Below are 15,843 nucleotides of genomic sequence, written 5' to 3'. Positions count from 1 at the left end.
TCAACAGAAGAGCTGAAAACACCTGAAGGAAAATAGAGAGGAAGTAATAAAGAAAATATTGGTCAAACCAGTAGAAGGCAAGATCAGCATTTTTCCTCCTGCCATCTGTACACCTCCAGGAAATTCCTGCTCCTGATGGGAAAACTGTGCCATTTCTTAACAGTACTCAAATGACCCAGATAATAAAGATTTGCTTGTATATTATGAAACTAACAGGTAATAAAAGCTGTGCCCCTATCCAGGCTGACATCAGTTATGTGCCCATGAACAGCCAGTTCATGGCTTGTGCCGTGTGCCACTTGTGCCCTGAGATGCCCAGCTGGGATTGGATAACTCAGAGAGCACTTGAGGGAGAGCAGAGCACCTTGTAAGCTGCAGGTCCCTGACAGCCCTGCAGGGCCCCTGTCCCATCAACATCTGCTCTGCTCCAGTCTGAAACAGGGCCCAGCATGGTGCTGGGATCATCAGAGAGCTGAGGTGTGCGCTGGAATTCAATGCCCTCCCCATCCCACAGCAGCCCTGCATTTCCCTGCTGCAGCCTTGGTCTCCAGCCCAGCCATGAAGGCTCTTTGGGCTCTGGACTGTTCCTGCAGCCCCCAGGGGCAGCTGAGCTCTGCCTTTGGCACAGTCAGGCCTGGCCAGCGCAGGCCATGCTCAGCAATTGCTTCTGTGTGCCTGGCCTTGCTGTCAGCCCTGGCAGCAGCTGCGTGGCCCCTTGGTGGCCCTGCGCCGGCCCAGCCATGGTGGCCCAGCGCCTGTGCAGGCCCAGCCCAGGCCAGGAGCATTGCGGCTGGGAACGGCCCCTGTGCCGTGGTGCCCACAGCAGCCTTGGGGCTCTGTGCCCCATGGCCTCTCTGCTGGGCAGCCTCTGCCAGCTCCTGCAGAGCCCGTGGCACCTGTGGGGCTGCACAGACAGCCCTGCCCCAGGCTCTGCCAGCCTCTGGGCCAGCAGAGAGGCAGCCAGGGCTGGCCATGGCTGCGAATAGGCCCTGAGCCCCACAGGACGATGGAGCTGGGCCACAGCCAAACTCAGTCCAGGCCAAAGCTGGGCTCAGCAGCCAGGGCTGCCAAGGGCTGGGCACAGAGGCTGGTGCTGACAAATGTCCTGGGCCTCCTCCCTGCTCTGTCCACGCCACCAAGGGCACAGAGCAGCCTCCTCTCTGGGCCACTTGCCTGTTTTCAATGCCTTGCACAGGTGCTGGCCCTGCCCCACAAGGCCTGGCCTGAGTCCTGTCCCTGCATGCTCAGCCAGGCTGAGATGGACACTGATGGTTTCTAGGCCAGGCTCTCTGAGCCCAGCCCAGCTCCCTGCAAGCTCTGCCAGCTGCCCTGAGCTCTAGGCAGCACCAAGGGCCTCTCCCCAGCCCAGCCCAGCTGGCTCTGGCCCCACAGCTCTGCTCAGGCCAGGCTTCTCTGGGCACTGCCCCACGGCCTCAGCCCCTGGCAAGGGCACAGCAGCAGCTGCAGCTGCCACAGGACTCAGCCCCAGCCATGGGGGAAGGTGCTTGGCCAAGGCCAAAGGAGGCTCCCTGGCTGCCCTGCTCCCCTCGGCCTGAGGTGCTGAGAGCTCTGCAGCCCCTGCTGCCATCCCATCTACCCAGGGCAGCACAAGAGCCCTGGCCTTGGGGCCCTCAAGAGCTGCTCCTGCTCCAGGCCCAGGGCCCATCCCAGAGCTGGGGCAGCCACAAAGCTGTGCCCATTTCTGTTCATTGCCACTCTGATGGGGATGGATCCTCAGCACCTTGGAGGTTGCTGATGAATTTTACTCCTCCAGAGGCCTCTTCTTTCTTGAGCTACTCAGTTGAAGAATTCAGTGAAAAAGGCTATTAAACATTTGTTTAAAACATTTAAACAAGAAAACCCCGTGGGAAAATTTGAAGTTTTCAATTGTTCTGTGGTTAATTAGTCAGATTTCAGAGGTGTATTTAAAGTGAATATGGTATATTGAAAACTAAGCAGAGAGAACTGGTTTTGTCCAGTTTTCTTTTCTTGTTTATAGATTGGTATCAGCAATGTCCAGTTGATATTGACCCCTAACCCCTTCAAATGCAGTCTGAATAGATATGAAAGTCAAGACCCTTCATGGCTGACAATCAATCACACTTTGTTCCTATCCCCACCCCGCCATTTCCCTCATCCAACCCCTGGCTCTCCTATGGATCAGGAATGGTGTCGCCAGCAGGACCAGGGCTGTGATTCTTCCCCTGTGCTGGGCACTGGTTGGGCAGCACCTCGAGTGCTGTGTCCACTTCTGGGCCCCCCAATTTCAGAAGGACATGGAGAGGCTGCAGCATCTTCAGAGAAGGGCAACAAGGCTGGGGCGAGCTCTAGAGCACAAGTCCTGTGAGGAGTGGCTGAGGGAGCTGGGATTGTTTATCCTGGAGAAGAGGAGGCTCAGGGGAGACCTCATCACTCTCTACAACTCCCTGACAGGAGTGTGCAGCCATGTGGGGGTCCAGCTCTTTTCCCAGGGAACTGGGACAGGACAGCAGGACACAGCCTTCAGCTGCACCAGGGGATGTTTAGGCTGGACATTAAGAAATATTCTTCACACTAAGGGTGATTGGGCATTGGAAAGGGCTGCTCAGGGAGGTGGATGAGTCACCATCCCTGGAAGTGTTTAAGGAAAGACTGGATGTGGCACTGAGTGCCATGGTCTGGGTGACAAGGTGGTGTTGGGTTGGCCTTGATGCTCTCCAAGGTCTTTTCCAGCCTGGTTGATTCTCTGATGATTGTGACACTGCAGGGCCCTGGGGAAGCAAGGGGCCATTGTGACACTGTGGGGCCTGATGGCACTAAGAGGACCATGGTGACACTGTGTACGACATGGCAGCACAGAGCCAAGGGGCCATAGTGACACTGTGGGGCTGAATGGAAGCAAGGAGTCCATTGTGACAGTATGGGTACTGGTGGAACCACAGAGGCCACTGTGACTCTGCAGGGCCTTGTGGAACCAAGGGGCCATCATGCCACTGCAGAACCAAGGAGACCCTGGGGAGAGCCTGGGGACAATGGAATCAAGAGACCATTGCTCCATTGTAAGGACTCTGGGAACTGAGGGAACAATTGTGACCCTATGGTGCCCCATGGAACCAAGGGTCCCTGGTGACAGTGCAGGATCATGTGTCACCAGAACTCCATTGTGACACTGCAGTGCCAAGGACTTCCTTGTGGCACTCTGAGGCCTCATGGAACCAAGAGGCCACTGTGACCCCACAGGGCCTTGTGGAACCATGCAGAGCATTGTGACAGAGCAGGACCTGGTGTCAGATGGGGCCATTGTGACACTGCAGGGTCCCATGGAACCAAGGGGCCAGTTCTGCTCCTCAGGGACTCCTGGAATGAAGGAAACATGCTTGACACCATGGTGGCTGTGGGGACCAAGAGGCCATTGTGACACTGTGGAAGCAATGAGAGCATTGCTGCACTGCCAGACCTCATGGAACCATGGATTGTGACACTGCAGGGCCTGGGGGAACCATGGCACCATTGTGACACTGTGGGGCCCAAGGACCCAAGGGACTTGGTGGCACCAAGGGGTCCCATGGAAACAAAGGGATATTGTGACACTGGGAGACCTCATAGAAATGTGGAAACCATTGGGACGCTCTGGGGCCTCATGGAACAGGCTGGATCCAGGGTCCAAATCCATCAAGGTGAGGTTTAACAAGTCCAAGTGCTGGGTCCTGCACTTTGACCACAACAATCCCTGCAGCGCTACAGGCTGAGGACAGAGTTGCTGGACAGCAGCCAGGCAGAAAGAGACCTGCAGGGACTGATGGACAGCAGGTTGGACACGAGGCAGCAGTGTGCCCAGGTGGCCAAGAAGGCCAATGGCTCCTGTCCTGGATGAGGAATGGTGTGGCCTCCAGGAGCAGAGCTGCTGTGCCAGCACTGATCTGCCCCCTGCTCTGTACACAGACATTGCTGCTGCAGCTCCAGAGAAGGCAGCCAAAGTGCATCTCTGCAGAAAACTTTGCTGGGAGATCCTTTAGTTCCTTTAATGCCACTGAGAGCGCAACCACTCATTGACATAGTCTTGGACCACAGGGAAGGCGGAGAGAAACAAAATGAGAAATGGCACAAACAATGACATTTCTATGTGGACAAGATAAAAAAATTAAAATAAAGGGAACTCCTCCCTCCACAATTAAACAAACAAGAAGTATCAAAGATGACTTTTATTACAAGTGATTTTCAGAAATTTGGCAGCAGTTTAATGTTTCTGAAAGCATCCAGCCATTAGTCTCCTCACAGCAGCCTTGAGCTCCTGACTCCTCAGGCTGTAGATGAGGGGGTTCAGGGCTGGAGTCACCACCGAGTACAGAACTGACAGGGCCAGATCCAGGGATGGGGAGGACATGGAGGGGGGCTTCAGGTAGGCAAAAAAGCCAGTGCTGATGAACAGGGAGACCACAGCCAGGTGAGGGAGGCAGGTGGAAAAGGCTTTGTGCCGTCCCTGCTCAGAGGGGATCCTCAGCACAGCCCTGAAGATCTCCACATAGGAGAAAATAATAAACACAAAACAACCAAAATTTAAACACACACTAACAGCAAGAAGCCCCAGTTCCCTGAGGTTGGAGTGTGAGCAGGAGAGCTTGAGGATCTGTGGGATTTCACAGAAGAACTGGCCCAGGGCATTGCCATGGCACAGGGGCAGGGAAAATGTATTGGCTGTGTGCATGAGAGCACTGAGAAAGGCACTGGCCCAGGCAGCTGCTGCCATGTGGGCACAAGCTCTGCTGCCCAGGGGGGTCCCGTAGTGCAGGGGTTTGCAGATGGACACGTAGCGGTCGTAGCACATGATGGTCAGAAGGTAAAAATCTGCTGAAATGAAAAACATAAAGAAAAATACCTGAGCAGCACATCCTGAGTAGGAGGTATCCCTGGCGTCCCAGAGGAAATTGTGCATGGCTTTGGGGACAGTGGTGCAGATGGAGCCCAGGTCAGTGAGGGCCAGGTTGAGCAGGAAGAAGAACATGGGCGTGTGCAGGTGGTGGCCGCAGGCTACGGCGCTGATGATGAGGCCATTGCCCAGGAGGGCAGCCAGGGAGATGCCCAGCGAGAGGCAGAAGTGCAGGAGCTGCAGCTGCCACGTGTCTGCCAATGCCAGCAGGAGGAAGTGCCTGATGGAGCTGCTGTTGGACATTTGCTGTGCCTTGGCATGGGGATCTGTAAGAAAAGCAATCATGGAATAGGTTGTAGGAGGACACAGTATGGGTAATGTAGAATGAAATCTCTTCCCCCAACAAGTTGCAGCTGCACCCTACTACTAAAGATGAGAAACAGGCTGGATGATAACAGGCAACACTTGTAACCAATAAGAACTAGTGGTATAAAAGAGAAGTCACTGGATGGCTGCTGCAAGGACCAAGAACAGTCAGTGCTTAGAGGAGGTATGAAACTCTGAGGGTATGAAATCCTTGCACAATAATGATAAGAGAACTCTTGATATACAAGACAATGTAAGACAACAGAACTCTTAATCTCTGAGACAACATATAATGATAATTGAACTGTTGTAATATATAAGACAACAATAGGTGGGTTTGGAGAGGACTTGAAATATCCCAGCACAGCCTTGGGGGAACTTTCCCCCCTTCTGCCTGCCCAGGGCTCTGCTGCCTGGAGCTGTCCCTGCCAGCAGCTGCTTCCCTGTGCCCAGGGCTGGGCCCTGCCAGTGCTGCCAGGGCCCAGCCCAGGCCTGGGGGCTCAGCTCTGCCCTGCAGATCCCTCCCACCTCTGGCACTGCCCAGGGGCAGCTCTGGCTCTGCAGGCTCTGATGGTAACGTCAGAGTGACCCTGAGGAGGCAGAAAAAGTGACACTGATGCAGCCTCTAGGGGGTCCTGTGTTGATTGCTGTTGCTTCCTGGTTTACTCAGATTGGGAGATTATTTTTATATTTCACAACCTGAAATGAGAGATGAATATGTATGTTCAATTTCTAACTCAGAGCAGTAGATAAAAAAAGCAGGATTTTCCCTTTTATGCAGCCCCTGTTTCAATATGCTCCCTGTGTAATCTAGTTGGAAGTGCTGTGGCCTTAAATGCCATCCTTGAAGCAGTCCTGAACAATGCAGCATCCTCTCCACACAAGGAGAACACGTCCAAGCCTTACCAGCTGTCTCCTCCCACCCAGATCTGGTCCCCCAGGGCTGGCTGAGAGCTGTCCCTGGCAGGCAGCTGAGTCCCTGCCCCAGCACAGCGCCCTGGGCTGCAGGACCCTGCTCTGCAGGACAGCCCTGGGCACCCCTGGCTGCTCTGCACAAGAGACAATCAGAGAATGTACTCACAGGGTCTGTAGGCATTGGGATGTTCCAGCTTTAGGACATGGCTCCAGGAGCTGCAGCTGCATTGTCCTGCAGCCAGAGGCTCCTGTGCCAAGGGCTGGCAGTGATTCTGCCCCAGGCACTTCTCAGCACCTTCCCAGCCCTGACTGATTAAAGCTCTCTGTGCCTCTGTGCTGTGCCTGGGCTGGCTGCAGGCAGTGCCCCAGCCCTGCTGGGCTGGCAGAAGAGCTGCTCATCAAGAGAAATGTGCTTTTGAAGCTCTTCTTGGTTACCAGGAGCTGCCTCTGTGCCAGGAGCCCAGGCCAGCTCATCAGCACAGACACAGCACAAGGACTGTAATGAGCCTCTGGGGCTTTGTGCTCAGGCCCTGAACATCAGTCCCTGAGAAGGAGCTGAAGAAACCTCTCAGAACTCCAAGTCAGAATCCAACTCCAAAGTTTCTTGGACTTGTAATGGGTCCCAGTGAGGGACACAACTGAGAAAGTGTCCCCAGGCCCCAAGCAGAGCAGAGAACTGGAGGCAGTGATGACAGGTGGGGACAAAGAGAAGCCAAGTCTTGGTGCCCTGGGGCACAGCAGGGTCTGTGCCACCAAGGGCTGTGAGGAGACACCTTGTCCTGAGGCCCTGGGGCCTCCTGGCACAGCCCCAGCCAGGCTGGGCACTCTCAGCCCCTTGTCCTGCCCTCAGCATCCCCCCCTAGCCCACATGCCAGTGGCCTCAAGGATCTGCTGGAAGGAGTCCCTGCGGAACCTTGCTCAGGAATGGCCCTGGGGGCTCCTGAATGCTCCCTGCAGGGACTGCAGGTTTTTGAAAGGACTTTGAGTTTGACTTTTGCCTTGGAGTCTCTGAGAGGTTTGTGCAATCACGGCCTCCAATTATCTGCTGTAATAAGTCCCTTGAGAGGCTTTGTCAGTAACAACACTCAGTAGGGCTCATTAATGCTTCAGAGTACTTCAGTTATTTTAAGGTACTTGGTGTTTCCCTTTTGATACAGACTCTCTGAGAGGTTTGTGCAATCATGGCCCCAATTATCTGCTTTAATGAGTCCCTTGAGAGCTCTGTACTGACACTCAGTGGTGCTCATTAATACTTTGAGGTACTCACGGTTTTTAGGGTACTTTGGAATTTCCTTTCTACACTGAGTCTCTCAGAAATTTTTTTGCCGTCCTGGTCTCCAATTCTCTCCTCTAAGGAGTCCATGAGGAGCCTGTGTTGGGATGGACCTCAGTGAGACCCATTGGTGCCTTGAGACACTTTGGGGTTTTCCACTGACTTTGACTCCTGGAAAGGTTTGTGCGATCTCCCGTCAGGCCCAGGGTTCCAGGGCTCAGCTCCAAATGCACCACAGGGCTCATTAGGATCAAGCAAGTCCTGACAAACCATGGCTCTGCCTTGATTTCTCTCTGGTCTGGAGCAGTTCATCAGGAAGATTTCCTTTTACAGTTATGGAGAAATATTTCAAGGAGCTTCTGAGAAATATGCAATCCTATCTTAAAGGGTGTCTTTTATTGCTGTTCTTACTATAAAAGAGGTGATTGCATCATCCTGTGATTGATGTTGATCCAGGGTCTCTCCTAAGGAGGTCTGGCCAGGTCAGTGAAGTTGTACCTAGGAGCTGACCCAGTGTGGACAACCTTGCCCCACATTCCCCAACCCATGAGAGAAATTATTTTTACTTTCAAAAATTTAAATTGTTTATTGAGACCTCATGATAATACTACAAAAACTGAATAAAGGATACAATGCTGGGAGCAAAAATTCAGTCACTGTGTGCTCATCTACAAAATGGATATTCTGTCTTTTACACCTCTAGCCCCTCCCAAAGTCTTGTGAATCGATTCCTTGTTCACTCTCCAGTGGTGGAGATCACTGTCTAACACCTTGATTGGAGGTCAGGTGCTGCAACAGTAAGAAGCCGACCCTCCTAAATGCCCCAACTACTGAGGCCATCCTGTGATAACAATGCAAGGGAGAGGGGAAGGATAACTATACATCTACAAAACTTCTCTTAACATATATATTTAATATTCACCCCTTAACTGTGAAAATCAACCATGGAATTACACATCTATAACAAGCCCCCATTTTCTTTTTCTATAAGTCATTTTGTGCGAACAGTTAGGTAAAAAATTTTCTGTCTCTCTTGAATGAGTCATACCAGCATCTGTTGATGTGGGCAAGGACAGTGGGAACAGCAGAAAAAACCTCAGGTTTTCCTTAGACACACTTATTTGGAATGAACAAAAGGGCATCACAGAGGTCCAGTATGGCTTTGACTCCCATCTACAATGCCTATGTGCCTGATACCCATAGTTGGTGTTTCTTAGGGGTGAGTACAGAGGCCAACTCAGTCTTGCCTTCCAATTTCTGTTGAATTAAAAGACAACTGAGGAATGATAGAGGTCTGGTATGGCCTTTTGTCCCTACCTTACCATGCCTATGGGGTTCCTACCCACAGCAGGTCTATGGAGCCTTCTTGGTAGCAAGCAAAGGGGCCAACTTGGTCATGCCCTCCTTCCTTTGTCTTATTTTCTTAAGGAAGCTGTCCCACTGCCTTTTACAGTCCCTTGTGTACTTCTCCTCAACAGATGCTGGTAAATCTCTGCTTGAGAGTCAATCTTGTTTCACCCAGCCTGGATGTTATAGTCCACTCTTCGGGTTCCTCTCCTGGGCCTTTGACTCTGTTGGCATGAGTCCATCCCCACTCTGCAGTTTGCACGGCTGATTCAGTGGTGAGCAGTACCTGAAAGGGACCTTCCCACTGAGGAGTTAGAGGCTGATCTCTCCATGGCTTAATCATCACCCAATCCCCATTATGGATTCTGAAATCCAGGGTGGTAGTTTGAGGAATTGCCCCTCTATATCTTAGCTCTTATAAGGTTTGTGCTATAGACATCACTTATTTCTTGGCATTGGCTTCCCCTTTCTCATAGGTGGCAGCCTTCTGGGGTGAGGTCAGGAAGGGTAACCCAAACATCATTTCATAGGGTGACACCCTCAGATCTGACTGGGGTTGAGTTCTAATTCTTAATAAGGCTAAAGGGAGACATTTTATCCCTGACATTTGGGTTTAAATTATTAGCTTACCTAGAGCTCTTTTAAGAGTTTGATTCATTTTCTCAACCTGACTGGAACTCTGTGGATGCCATGGAGTGTGTAATTCCCATTTTACTCCTAGGGACTGAACAACTTTCTGCAATATCTTTGATGTGAAATGAGTTCCTCAGTCTGAATCAATCTTGTTTGCCATCCCATATCAGGGAATGATTGATTCTAGAATTGTTTTACTCACAACATTGACATTGAATTTCATAGTGGGTACCACTTCTACCCGATGAGTCACGTGATCTACTATCGCTGGCAAAAACTTCCACTGTTGTACCTGGGAAAGCTCAGTAAAGGCTACTTGGATGTTTTGGAAGGGCCATAAGGCTAATTCTTGCTCTCCTCTGGGTGTTTCCCTCATTATTTTTTATTAACTTGTTGACATATCACACACTGTTCAGTTACTTGCTTAGCTATTCTGAAAATTCCTTTGCATCCCAAATCCCTTAAAAATTGATCACTTAGCACTTGGGTACCCCAGTGTGTTGTTCCATGTATGCCTTCTAGCATTTTCCTGGAAAAGGGTTTATTCAATATTTGCTTCCCATCTGCTAATCACCACTTCCCTTTATCTTTCTTTGCTTCTATTTTGAGAAATTCTTCCTCTTCTGTCCCACTGAATACAGGGACTTTTTGCATTTCTCTCATGGGTGTTAACACTATTATTAGTTTTTCTGTCGCTGATTCAGTGGCATTTTTAGCTTCTAAATTGGCTAAATTGTTCCCTTGCTCCCCTTTTTGATGTCCTTCAACATATACCCCCACTACTTCTCTGGCAATTGGACGGTTTCTAACTCTTCTCAGACAAATTTTTTGTGAATCAGTCCCTTTCCCTTTGAATTTAATAGCCCCCTCCCTTCCCAAATTTTTCCAAATATATGCACTATTCCAAAAGTGCATTTTCAGTCTGTATATATTGTTCCCCTTTTCTATGCTAATATATCCAGAGCTTGTTTTAGGGCATACAACTCAATGCCTGGGCTGACCAGTTGGAAAGTAACTTTATCTTTTCTATGGCTACCAACCCTTCATGCACTATAGCGTACCCCGATAACCTGTGCCCCTTTATTACCTGTGAAGATCCATTGATGTACAATCGTTTTCCACCTTGGAGTGGTTGATCTGTTACGTCCTCTCTTACTCTAGTTTGACAGTTTATAACCTCTAGGCAATTATGTATTAGTGCCTCATCTGGTTCTCCATACAAAAACGGGGCAGGGTTGAGTTGGTTACTCACAATTAGCTCTAAACCATTATCTATTAAGATGGCTTCATACTTTAGCATTTGGGAATCAGTGAGCCATTTCTCAGCCTTTTGGCTCAGGATACTTGTTACTGAGTCTGGGACATATATCTTCAATTTTCCCCCAAAAGGTTAATTTTTTGCTTTCTGCTATGAGTAGGGCAGTCACTGCCACACCTGAATGCAGGTTGGCCACCCCTGGCTGACAGGCTCTAGTAATTATGATACATAGGCCAGTGGTTTCCTGGATCCTCCTCAGTCCTGGGCTAACACTCCATGTGTTACCTCTTTTTCTATATCCACAGACAGATAGAAGGGTTTGTCTAAGGCAAGAAGACTCAGGGCTGGTGCACCAACCAATTTTTGCTTCAAAGCTTCAAACTTTTGTTCATCGTCTTTTTCCCACCTAATCTCTTCAATTAACTTTTCATACAAGAACCAGATGGCCTGCATGTATCCTCCAATCCATAGCCTACAATATCCCAACAGGCCTAAAAACCTTCTGACTTCTCTCTTAGTTTTTGGTGGGAGTGAGACTATCCCTGTAATTCTCTCAGGGTTCAGCCGCCAGGTCCCTTGGAGCTGGGTATATCACAAATCCTGGGTATATTACTTCTCTTTCTACAAATTCGAGTTTCCCTTTTGATACCTGAAGTCCTTGGCCCCCCAGAAAATTTAACAACACTATGGTGGATTCCCAAACTTCTTTTTCTTCCTGTCCTGAGAAAAGCAAATAATTTACATATTGGATGAGCTTTATCTCAGGTTTAATGGAGAAGAGTTGCGTTACTTCTCCTAGCGCTTGACCAAAGAGGTTTGGGGATTCAGAAAACCCTTGGGGTAACCCAGTCCACCGAAGCTGTTGCTTCCTCCCAGAATCAGGGTCCTCCAATTCAAAAGCAAAGACTACCCACTTTTCTCTGCCAGTGGGTATGCCCAAAAAGCATCTTTTAGGTCTATCATGCTAAACCACTGGCATGTTACTTAGGTGTGTATAGGGATTAGGCACTACTGGGTATCAATTCACTGGTTTTTTGTTCACTTCTCTCAAATCTTAGACAAACCTGTAAGTCCCATTTGACTTCTTTACTGGTAATATGGGTGTATTATGGGGGGACATACATGGTTCTAAGGTCCTGTCCTCAAGTAGTTCCTGGATCAGCGGCTGTAGTCCTCGTCTCCCCTCCAGGGAGAGTAGATATTGTCATAGCTGAATTGGATGATTCTCATTAGTTATTTTTATTACTATAGGTTTCATGTTCAATTTACCTCAGTTTTTTGGTTTTGCCCAAACCATCTCTTGAGTTTTCTCCTCATTTTCTTCCCTTAATTGGAGAAGCTTAACTACCATTTTCCCTTTCTCTGGGAGCACTCCAGAGAATGTCAAAATGCACCTGTAAATCCTTTCCTAATAAATTTCACCCTGCTTCTGGAACTAATAGAACATCCCCAATTCATATTTTATTTGTTCCTCCAAACTTTGTTTGCTTTATAACTGAGGCTTTGAAACTTTCCCCTTGTTAATGTTTGAAAAGACAGGTGTCAGCTAATCAAGGCAGGAGCTACCCCTGAAATGGAAAATGTAAACCCCCTCCCTCCAAATTGTTATAATTTTGAAATTGAGGGGGCTCTCAGGCACAGATATGGGAGCAGGAAATAACAGTTCTTTAATAGGGAAGAAAATTAAACAAATAAACAATGCAGTACACTAGAACAACATTGACAGAGTCACAACTCAACCTGACACCCTGTGGGTCAGGATGTTGGAGCAGTCCAATTAGAAATGTGGCTGCAGTCCTCCTGCAGTGTCAGGTGTGGTTCTGTTGGAGCAGGAGGTCCTGTAGAAAAGGATGTATTCTTCCTCTGAAGATCCAGTGGGAGAAAAGGCAGCTGCTGTTCCTCTGGGGAATCCAGTGGAGAAAGCTGTTCTGGTATTCCAGAATCTCCAGATTATATCTGGGTAGCAATGCTTGGCTCCTCCCTCTGGGCGGAGCATCTCACAGTCAGATATTAGAGTTCTTATCAGTCATGCAGTGACATTCAATAGCCCATTATCAGCAGATGCCCCTCCCAAGGGAGAAGTGATTGTGATCAGTCAGAGAGAGAGATAAGGGAAAACTGCCCACTTGACAAGACAACTGCCATACAGATGGTAATAGAATACATCTTGCCTTCAATCTGGAACAACCCCAGAGCCATCAGCCCATCCCTGCTGGTTATGTGATGAGGCCTCCAAATCCCATCTTGGGAGATTTTTGGTTCCTCTCCAAAGTCTGTGAAAATGGAAAAATGTAGTCAAAGGCATTTACTCGCAAATCTTGCAGTGACAGGCTCAATATCTCTAAATTGAATGAGGGTGGATTTACATTTGCTAGAAAGAGGAAATATTTTACAATTATGAGAGTGGCACAAAATGGCAACCGTTTTTCCAGAGAATTGGAAGCCCCATCACAGGAATTGTCCAAGAGCAGGAGCTTTGTGCAGCCTGACCCAAGGGAACCCTCTCATCCCCTTGGACAGAATTCCTGTTTTGTGGTTCTCTGATGTCCTGGGTGCCCCCACAATGCTTCTGGCCAGAATGTCTGCTGAGGGCAGCCAGGCTGCTGCAGGGGCAGTGACCTCACAGCCATCACCATGGCAGCCCTGTCCCCTGGGCCTGACTCTGCCCTTTCCTCTGCCCCTGCCTTGGCTCTGCTGGCATGAAGAGTTTTGTCATTAATATCTTGTCCCCAAGGTGCTGGGGCCAATGGCTTTCCAGTCAGGCTCCTGGAGCAGAAGTGGCTTTTCAGAGCCCAGCCAGGAATGAGCCCTGAGGCAGCAGCTCTGCAGTGGTGGCCACCAGGCCGGGCTGCCAAGGGAGGCTTCCGGCCATGGCCTGCAAGCAGCTGCTGCTGCCAATGTGCCTTTGGTGCCTCAGGCTCTCCCTGGCCCAGCTCCCAGCAGGGCACTCTGCCCTTGTGCCCGAGCCCTTCCCTGTGCTGGGGCTGGCCTGGGGCTTTTCCTGCAGCAGGACCTGCCCTGCTCATGGCACAGGAAAGGCAGTTCCTGCTGGAGCAGGAGGCTCTGCCTGCAATGGGCTGCAGCAATTCCAGCAAGGCCCTGTTGACTTCAAAATTGCCCACAGCACGATATTCTAATAATTGTTATAGCTCCTGATCTGTGGAATAAATAACTGTGCTAGTGATCTTTCCATCTGATCATGATGAGAATAAGCTAGAGACATATTTATATAAATTATTCGGGTATTCTATCATTGATTCTGCAGGACAAATTGTGTAAAATTTGAATTCCACCTGTTCAATCTTTTATACCTTTGACAAATTCTGGGGCTGGGATTGGATCCAGCCACTCCCAGTCTCCTCTCTTAAAAGGAATTTCAGAAGTCTAGGGGCTCTGCAGGGGTTTGAGGAACCATGATGGCTACTGGGTGTCATTTCTTCACCTCATGACTCAGCAGGAGTTTCTCCAATAAAGAAATAAAGCTTTTGCCTGAAGCTCCCACTGTGCCCATGACAGGAACCCCTGTTAGTGTCTGGGGCATCCCGGCTCTTTGGCAGCCTGGGGACTCCTGGGATGTCACCGTGGAGACGCTGCGAATGCCTTTGACAGACCAGTGCCTTTGCCGCCTAAGGTGCCCTGGGATGCCACCATGGAATGGCTTTGACTGCCTCTGACCCCACAGCTCTTTACCATCTCCAAAAAGCCCTGGGAGGTTTCCATGGAGCCCCTGTCCCTGCCTGTGACATTCCAGCTCTGGAACAGCCTGGAAACTCTTGGAAAGTCCCCATGGAACCCCTCTGAGGGCCTGTGAAAAATCTGATCCTTAGCAGGCAACCATCCCCACCTCCCTGTTGCTATGGTCAGTTTCCATGGCAACCATCCCCAGCCCCCTGTTGCTATGGTCAGTCCCTCGGCAGCTCCATGGAGACCCCATGCCAGGGGTGGTTGCCATGGACACCAGCTCAGGCCTGCAGCCACAGCCTGTTGCCATGGCAACCACTGGCAGCCCCATCCCCAGGCTCATGGGATCCCAGAACCACAGAATTGGCTGAGCTGGGAGGGACCCATCAGGATCCTCCACTCCAACTGCTGGCCCTGCACAGGACACCCCAACAATGCCAGCCTGGGCCTGGCAGCACTGTCCAAACACTGCTGCAGCTCAGAGAGCCCTGGAGCTGGGACCCTTCCCTGGGGAGCCTGGGCAGGACCCCAGCAGCCTCTGGGCAAAAACCTTTTCCTGACATCCAACCTGAGCCTGCCCCGACTCAGCTGCAGCCGTTCCCTCCACTCCTGTCCCTGGGCACCAGAGGGAAGAGGTTCCCACAGCCCCAGGCAGGGACCCGCTCCCAAGGCTGTTGCCATGGCCACCAGGGCTTGGACCAGCTGGGATGCTCGGTTTCCATGGGCCGGGGTTCAGGAATGGGATACCCCATGTTCCTGCTCCTGCTAAAACCACGCTGCCCTCGCTGCCCTCCCACCCCCAATGGAAAGCACAAAAGGCAAAGGTCCCAGGCTGGGATAAGAACAATTTATTGGGAACAGCAGCAAGATAAGGAACAAACAAGAACAGAAATAATACTGGTAACAGAAGGGATAAAATAAAGGGAAAACTACAACATAACTGACTGTCTCTTCCTGGACACAATTTTCCACTGCCTGGAAAGGACACCCATCTTCTCAGGAGAGAGAGAGAGAGAGAGAGAGAGAGTCCCTTTCCTGCCCCAGGCAATTTCCTGAGGTGGGAGAGAATATGATGACATGGTCATGCCACGACCCTCATGTGTTTTTTTCAGAGCCACATCATGTCCATTGGCAGGGGCAGGAAAAGGTACAAGTGTTTCCCCAGACTGGATCATGGGGAATATGGATCACCAGGGCTCTGCTTAACATGGGTCCTCCATGGGGGTTGAAGCTGGAGCAGTGCACGAAGCTCATCCTGCACTTGGGGCATTGGCAGAGATTACTTTACCAGTGCCTCCTTTGGTGACTGGTCAAGTGAGAGCTCCGGGCGAAGCTCTTCCCACACTGGGGACACTTGTAGGGCCTCTCCCCAGTGTGGATGCGCCGATGTCTGATGAGGTTGGACTTTTGCTTGAAGCCCTTCCCACAGTAAGGGCAGAGGAAAGGCCTCTCCTTGGTGTGAATCCGCTGGTGCAGGAGGAGATGGTAGCTGGTCCAAAACCTCTTCCCACACTCAGGACACTT

General features: G+C 50.4%; 1 protein-coding gene across 1 annotated transcript; it reads right to left on the bottom strand.

Moving 5' to 3' along the window:
* Positions 1–253: 253 nt before the first annotated feature.
* LOC128943478 (olfactory receptor 14J1-like) lies at positions 254–4,768 on the bottom strand (the record flags this gene model as incomplete). The annotated part of the gene is made up of 2 exons (XM_054286413.1): positions 254–319; positions 4,307–4,768. Coding segments are annotated over 2 exons (528 nt in total), but the record flags the coding sequence as incomplete, so codon positions are not given.
* Positions 4,769–15,843: the final 11,075 nt, after the last annotated feature.

Source organism: Melozone crissalis, unplaced genomic scaffold, assembly GCF_028551555.1.
Source record: "Melozone crissalis strain CALT ecotype California unplaced genomic scaffold, PUWL_Pcris_2 ptg000046l_1, whole genome shotgun sequence".
NCBI classification, from domain to species: Eukaryota; Metazoa; Chordata; class Aves; order Passeriformes; family Passerellidae; genus Melozone; species Melozone crissalis.
The sequence above is the reverse complement of the archived record's forward strand: the minus strand, read 5'-3'. Positions and strand labels throughout refer to the sequence as shown.